General features: G+C 35.8%; 1 protein-coding gene across 1 annotated transcript in view; it reads right to left on the reverse strand.

Moving 5' to 3' along the window:
* The window catches only part of MYCBP2 (MYC binding protein 2, E3 ubiquitin protein ligase), a 377,715-nt gene that overhangs the window by 274,607 nt on the left and 94,437 nt on the right, over window positions 1-8,671 (reverse strand). The window contains exons 6-7 of the mRNA XM_006887864.1: window positions 4,140-4,382; window positions 3,850-3,921 (exon numbers count right to left, since the gene is read on the reverse strand). Of these exons, the coding sequence (XP_006887926.1) occupies window positions 3,850-3,921; window positions 4,140-4,382 (315 nt within the window). The remainder of the gene's footprint in view (window positions 1-3,849; window positions 3,922-4,139; window positions 4,383-8,671) is intronic.

Genomic DNA, 8,671 nt, shown 5'->3' on the forward strand with positions numbered 1-8,671 from the left:
CATTGTAGTACTTTGCTTTGTCATTCCGAGCTGCCTTTTGGAATCTTCTGTTCAGCTCTTTAGTATCTTGAATTCTTCCTTGTGCGTTGGCTTCTCTACACTCCAGTGCAATCTTCAGAGTCTCTTCTGACATCCATTTTGGTCTTTTCTTCCTCTTCTGTCTTTGTAATGACTGTTTGCACTCCTAGCATTTTTTTTCCTCTGCCCATCTTGAATTTGTTTCTCTTCATGAAAGGATGAGTGACACATCTAATCAGGCATTCAGAGGAGTTTATAAGCTTCAGAAAGCAACATGGTGCTCCTCTGTCCCTAGTGACAGGGGTGACATTACATTCATGGTTCTATATGTAATGGACTATCTACTGACTGACACATCAAATCATGATCCCTTGGAGATACTGATCCAGACTGAGAATAGAAGAGCAGGTGGTAAGAAGCTCAGGTTCATCTCAGAGTACAAACACGTTCTCCAATTCAGATTTTCTAATCATAAAGGTCTCTAATTCTTACTATCAGCTCCCCTCAAAAAGAACGTTAAGACATTTTAATTCTCATTTTACAGATGAAATACAGAGGGTATGAAGTTACCTGAGTTTTCCAAAATACTACAGTTAGTAAAAAATCAAAACTGGAATTAAAAGTATGAAACATAGTATCAATGGGGGTGGGGGGGTGACAGGACACTGCATAATTAAAAAAGAAAAGAATTAACAAAACACTAATAAAAGTAAAGAAGAATAAAAAAAGTAAATCTCCTTCATTCTAAGTCAAGGAGTTCTGGTGTGTAGTGCACAGCGCACTCTTAACCAAAATGTCTCTAGTTCAAATTCATCCAAATCTCCAGGGAGAAAGGGTAGTGTCATTCATTAACATTTATCACTTTGGTTTTCTGTGAATATAAAATTTTACTTATGAAACTACTTTCTTTCCTTAAAAAAAATTATCACTTTAGAAACCCAACAAAGTATCGCAGTGAGATGGAAAAAATTCGAAAAGCAGTGGATACTCCTATTTTATCGACGCTCCTCTCTGAAGCAATTAAGTGCTCAGCTGCTGACTGAAAATCTGTTTGAGTTCAACAGAGAACATCATCTGAAGACAACTTTGAAAACATTATGGAGGGCAATTTTTAAAAAATATTTTTGAATAGCTATACTCTATATATACTCAGTATATGTGTGTGTGTGTGTGTGTGTGTGTCTGTTGGTATCTATGTTATACACACACACACTCTCTCTCTCTCTCTCTCTCTCACACACACACACACACACTGTTGTCATCTGCCCTATGGCCAACTACAATTCTATAAACCTATGAACAGAGATATAAATCTTGCAATATTCTCTTGATTTCTGATAATGACTGAGCCCAGTGTTAGAATCATGTTTCAATTCATCCCATTAAGAGTCTTTCTCTCTTTCACTCTCCACCTAGTCCAGCATAATGTCTGTGCAAGGACTGGACTCTCCTGACAGCTTGGCTAACATATGTGAGATCAAGTTTCACTATCCTTGCCTATGAGGAGCACCCTTGTACCTCCTTCAAGACAGACTTATTTGCTCACCCTTTTGGCAGTTCATGGCATACTCAGTTGTCTCCTCAAACATAAAAATTCAAAGGCATCAATTCTTCTGTCATCCTTAGTCACTGTACAAATTTCAGATTCATAGGAAGCAACTGGAAATATGGTAGCTTGGGTCTAGCACACTACTGTCTTTAAGCTGCTATCACTGTTATTTAGCACTTTAGAGAGATTCTTAACAGATCTGCCCAATTCAACAAGACTTTTGATTTTATGACTGCTTGGTACTTTTGATTTTATGACTGCTTGTGATGATGGTGGTTCCAAGCAGAAATAAATCGTTGACAACTTCAATCTTTTCTCCATCTATTATGGTCCAGTAGTGAGGATTTTTTGTTTCTTATGTTTACATCCTAACGGTTGTACAATCTTTTATCTCTGGCAGCAAATACTACAAGTCCTCTTCACTTTCAGCAAGCAAGGTTGTGTTATTTGCATAACGCAGGTTGTTGATGAATCTTCCTCCAATTCTGATGCTATACCCTTCCTCACACAGTCCTGTTTCTTCAATGATCTGCTCAGTATACAGCCTGAACAGGTATGGAGAAAAGGATAAAAGACTAATGCACACCTTTCTTTTTCTTAAACCAAGCAGTGCACCCTTGTTCTATTCTGATAATGACTTCTTGGTTTATGCATAGATTTCATAGGAGTATAGTTAAGTGTTCTGGGATTCTTATTCTCAATGTTATTCATAATTTGTTATGATCCACACAGTCAAACACCTTTGCACCTTTGCACAGTCAATAAAATGCAAGCAAACATTTTTCTAGGGTTTTCTGCTTTCAAACAAGATTCACCTGACATCAGCAAAGATACACCTCATGCTACGACCTAGTCTAAACTCAGACTCAGCTTATATTTCCATTAGTTCCCTGTCTATGTACTCTTCCAGCCCTTTCTGAATATTTTTCATTAAGATTTTACTTGGACATGGTATTAATGATTCTGTTTGGTAATTTAAACATTTTAGTGTATGACCTTTTTTTGGACTAACAAACATGGATCTCTTCTAGTCACAGTTGGCCAGACAGCTGTCCTCTATATTTGTTGACAAAGGTTAATAAGCATGTCCAGGGCTGCATGAGTATGTTGAAAAACCTCAACTGGTATTCCATCAATTCCTGAGGCCCTTACTTTTTATTTTCTACTGATATCTTAACTGAATTAAGAGTTCTGGTGGCCTAGTGGCAGAAAGCTGTGTTACACACCTCGAGGCACACAGTTCAGATCCACGAGCTGCTCCACGGGAGAAGGAAGAGCAATCTGCTCTTGTGTGATTAACTACCACTGAAAACCTGCTGGCAAGTCAACTGTGCATCACTTCCGACTTGATGGCTCAAAATAACAACAACAATAATGCCTTAACTGCAGCTTGAAAAATTTCCTTCAGCGGTTCTGTATTTCTTCCTTCTTATTTTGATACTTCTTAGGGCATTTAAGATTTTGCCCACAGAATCTTTCAAGATTGCAACTCAAGGCTTGGATTGGTTCTTCAGTCTTTTCAGCTTGAGAAATGCTAAGTGTGTGTTCTCCTTTGGTTTTCTACCAATAGCTCTTTGCACATTTGGTAAAATGCCTTGCTTTGTCTTCTCAAGTACTCTTTGGAATCTTTTGCTCAACTCTTTTACTTCAGCATTTCTTGCCTTTGTTTTGGTTTCTCTGGGTTCAGCACAATTTCCAGTAGCTTCTGACATCCATTTTGGTCTGCATAAAGACCTACTGTTTTCTTCACGGTTGTATCTTTCATAATATCCCACAACTCATCTAGTCTTTGGCAATTTTGGGTTCAATGCATCAAATACACTCTTGGTATGGTTAATAATTCAAATGAGATACAAAGTTTCTTTTTCCTGGACTGGATTTCATTTTATTTAACTTCAATTTGAAACTGCACATGAGTAGCTGATAGTCTTTCTATTCTCTCGTCTGCCTCTGGAATTGTTTTTACTGCTAAGAGTGGAAATCTCCATTGGCTCTTTCTACAGATGTAGTCTATCTGGTTCCTGTAGTTAGATGGAGTTCATGTATACAATCAATGTTTACACTTTTTAAAAAATAATATTTACAATGAATACATCATTAATTGTACAATATCATAAATACACAAACATATCAACATATAACATGTCTATGTGTGTGTTTTCACGTGCACACATATATACACACACACACAGGCACACATAGTGACAAATTAAAACAAATACAAAGCATATGTTTTTAAAATTTAAGAAAGCTTTTTCTTTTTATTATGGATATTCTCCTACCTGAGCATACCCTAACCAAGACTTTTTTTCTTTTCTGTTTCTGATGCGGGATGTAGAATTGTATATATGGCCCTGCAAAATAACAAACATTTAGTCTGTCAATAGTTTCATATTTACAAGTCACGAAAAGTATATAAAAGGTTGAAGAACATTTACTTTGCCAATTTCAATTAAGACTTTTAAAGAATTACTATTATATAAAAATTAAATGGTATACTAAAATAAGCTACCAACAAGTAATTATGGATTTAACTTCTGCTACAAGAAAGAATGTTAAGCAATAACATTACCCTAACTGTTCCACTGTATCCAGAGCCTATTTTGTATAAGCCATCTTTGCATAAGAGATAAAGAAAAAATCCATCATTTTGAAGCAGGCATTGATCATCTTCATCAACAGATATTTCTTTTAATGGCCACTTGTGCATCAAAGCTGCTTTCTTAATGCCATTGCTAAACCAGTCCTGAATTTGAATTTTTCCCACCAAAACTGCTTGTACACTTCTCTGGAGAGAATTCAGTATTGTTGGCACCTATTAAAAGATAAGGAGGGGAAAGCATTTTAAAATGGTCAAAATATAAAACATGAGATTTTTTTTTATAATTTATCAGTATTTAGAAGAAAACTTGTTTAGAATTTTTTTACTTGGCATGAATAAAAAATAACAATGAAAAGCTCACGTTAAGAAGAAAGTCTCCAGTAGGTTCCTAAAATATATTAAATCCAAAGACTATCTTGTATTTTACTAGCCAACTAAATAAATAACACAAAAAATATTCATCTCTCTTAAAAACACCAGGTAATCTGTACTGTCTATGTTACACTGAGTTAAGGATATCATTAATATTAATTGTACCTGTTTCATTTTCTTTTTTATTGTGTCTTGTAAAAAATAATTATGATTTGGATTATATTGTATAGTGCTGCTGTTTCAGAGAGTAGAGCTTTCAAAGGCACATTAGAAGTACTGCTCACAGCTAAAAGTCCTTTTATTCTCAAAATTTCCAGTTCTAGGTGAAAGGTCAGAGAAGAGGAGGAAGGCCCTCAAAAAGGTGGATCAACACAGTTAATGTACCAATGAGCTCAAGTATAGCAGAGATCATGAGAATGAGGCAGGATAGGGCAAGGTTCAAGTCGGCTGTTCATGGAGTTGCTAAGAGTCATAGTCAACTAGACAGCACCTACAACAACAATTCTCTGACCATCATATAATGTGTATCTGTATAAAAGTAATACAGATAGTCATATTCTAGGTCAAATTTTCTTATGCACCATCTATACAGTATGCCAAAGCTTTCTTTTTTCACATTTTCAAACATTTTCTATTGATATGTATTATGAGAGATGATATATTTCCTGCTCATCTGAATCCCTAAAATTTAATTATATAGTAATTTTTGGCCAAATATATATTCAGAGTGCATTTCATTATCTCTGTAAACATCCATGCCTCATCTGTCAGTCTGTCTTACAGAGGTAGTTTGCACATTGTTGTGATGCCAGAATTTATGCAACTGGTACTTCAAATACAAACAGGTGGCACCAGGGTCACCCGTGGTGGAAAGGTTTCAGCAGAACTACTAGACTAAGAAAAACTAAGCAGAAAAACTGGCTATCCATCCTTGAAATAATATGTCTCCAAAACCAGCAGAACATTTTCAATACAGTGCTGAAAACTGAGATCCAAAATGTGACTGGAATGAACTGCATCTCCAAAGTTGAGTTTCCTTAATGATGAAGATGAAGCAAAGCTTTCACCCAATGAAGACCTTCATTAGCTGATGTGGCAAGACTCAAAATGAGAGAAACAGCTCCAAACTGGAGCACGGAATAATCCACAAATAACTGGAACAAGGACTGTACAAAATAGCAATCTAGAAAAACTGGAAATTTTAAAAAGTGAAATGAACACACAAAGACTGACATCGTAGGCATTAGTAAACTGAGATGGATGGACAGAGGTCATTTTGAATCAGACAATTTTACATGATTTACTATGCTGGAAATGATACACTAAAGTGGAATAGCGTTGCCTTTGTCATCAAAAAGAGCATTTCAAGATCTATCCTAATGTGCAGTGCTATCAGTAATAGGATGACGTCCATATGCATACAAGGAAGATCTGTTAATACAATTATTATTCAAACATCCCATCAACCACTAAAGCCAAGGATGAAGAAATTCAGGCTTACTACCAACTACTGTAGTCTAAAACAGATCAAACATACAATCATAAGCATTAATAATAACTGGTGACTGGATTGCAAAGGCTGGAAACAAAGAAGGCCTGGGAGTCGGAAAATATTGCCTTGGAGAAAGATATGATTGTGGAGATCATGACAGAATTTTGGACAATTATTTATTCACTGAAAATACCTTTAACTTTTAAAAATTAATGGTGATAATACACATGGACCCAGATTGATAGAATGCACAGGAATCAAACTGACCACCTCTGTGGAAAGAGTTAGTGAAAAAGCTCAATATCAGTAGTCAACATAACACCAGGGGATGTTTATGGAAAAGACCATCAATTACTCATATGGGAAGTTCAAATTGAAGCTGAAGAAGATTTAAACAAATTCATAAGAGCCAAAATATGACCTTGAGTTTATTCCACCTGATTTTAAAAGCCAACCTAAGAACAGATTATATGTATTCAACACTAACAAGCAAAGACCAAACAATTATTGAGTGACAGCAAGAATATCATCAAGAATATCAGAAAGTAAAAGGTCATTAAAAGACAAGAAAGAAAGAAAACATCAAAACTGTCATCAGAAGACTCTGAAACCTGCTCTTCAATGACAAGAAACTAAAGCTTATGCTTTAGTTCTACCTTTTGGTAGAAATGATAAACTAAGATGGCCAAACAGATTTTTTTAAAAGGCAGTTCTGGAAGACAATGTAAAGTACTATAATAAAATGAGCAAAGACCTGGTAGAAAACTAGAAAACCAAAAGGGAAGAACACACTCAGCATTTCTTAAAAGTTGAAAGAAAAATATCTAAGCCTGGATTTGCAATATTCAAAGGGCAAAATACTGAATGATGCAGGAAGCAACCAAGAGAAGACAGAAAGAAAACACGTCACTACGCCACAAGAAATAGTTGACTCTGAGAAATTCAAGGAAGCAGCAAATGTTCAAGAAGGTATAGCACTGAAGTCATTAGTTAAAAATTATTATCTCTAGGAATTGATGGAATACTAATGGTGGTATTTCAGGAAACAGATGCAACCCTGAATGTCTCTGTCAACAAATACTGAAGATAGCTACCTGGTCAACTGACTGTAGAGATTTAAATTTGCTCCCATTCCCAAAGAAAGTGATCCAACTGAACATGGAAATCATCCAACCATATCTTTAATATGACATACAAGGAAAATTTTGCTTAAGATTATTTTTTAAATGGCTGGGACATTATATTAACACTGAACAGCCAGAAATTCAAGCTAGTTTCAGATGAGATCACAACAAAAAGAACATCACTGCTGATGATGGATGGATCTTGGTTGAAAGCATGGAATGCCAAAAAGATGTTTATTCATGTTCTTCTGACTATTTTAAGGCATTTGATTGAGTGGATCATAGTAATTTTTTCCCCATAATAAATTTTTTATAACATTGAGGAGAATAGGAAACCCACAACACTCATGTAAAACCTGTATATAGACCAAGGAAAATTATTCACACTGAACAAGGAGATACTGCATAGGTCAAAATTAAGAAAGGTATGTTCCAAGGGCAAACCCTTTCGCTAGAATCCTTGCATCATGTACGCTGAGCAAATCATTTAAAGAGTTGAAGGAGTTAGGGACCTCTGGTGATTAGGGAACCTAGGGGTAAGAAGCTATATAGCAATTTAAAGGCATTTAGTTTGAATCGACCAGTTGCTCCATTGGAGAAGGATGGGCAATGTCCTCCCATGGGATTTACTATCTCTGAAAACCCACTGGAGAGGTCAGCTATGGGTAAGTTCTAATTCAGTGATACCCAGCAACATGAAGAAGACAGCTGTATCAAGATTGGAAGAGATTAATCAACAACCTGAGATATGAAGATGGGACAACGTTGCCTGCAAAAAAGGAAGAAAAATATGAAGCACTCAGGAAGAAGATCAAAGACTACAGCTTTCAATATGGATAGCAGTTCAAAATCAAGGAAGCAGAAATCCTCATACAAGGACCAGCAGACAGCATTATGACAGATGGGAGAAAAATTAAGTTGTCAAGAATTTCATTTTACTTGGATCCACAACCAAGTAGCCACAATACTCACTGGTATTATCAGTTCAGAAAATCAAAAGGCACACTTCATTAGATAACTCCTGTCATGGACCTCTCCAAAGAGCAATCATGTCAGTTTAAGGACTAAACTGTGCCTAAAACAAGTCATAGTATTTTCAATTTCTTCCTGTGCATCATCTGAAAGTGAGACAATTAATATGGAAGACCAAAGAACTGATCCCTCTGAATTGTGATGATGGTGAAGAGAACTTAATATACCATACACTGTCAAAAGAACAACTAACGATACATCAAAGAAATAATCCATCATGACCAAGTGGGATTTATAACAGGTATGCAAGGGTGGTTCAACATAAGGGGGGAAAAAAATCAATGTAATTCATCACATTAACAAAGAAAAGAAAAAGAACCACATGATCCTATCAATTGATGCAGAAAAGGCCTTTGACAAAATCCAGCAACCTTTCCTGATGAAAACAAACAAAATAGGATTAGAGGGGAATTTCTTCAACATAGTAAAAAGTATTTATGCAAACCCGAGAGGCAACATCATTCTTAACGGAGAGAGGTTAA

The sequence above is a fragment of the Elephantulus edwardii genome, unplaced genomic scaffold (genome assembly GCF_000299155.1).
Source record: "Elephantulus edwardii isolate Elephantulus edwardi_28Jun2011 unplaced genomic scaffold, EleEdw1.0 scaffold00062, whole genome shotgun sequence".
Lineage (NCBI taxonomy): Eukaryota > Metazoa > Chordata > Mammalia > Macroscelidea > Macroscelididae > Elephantulus > Elephantulus edwardii.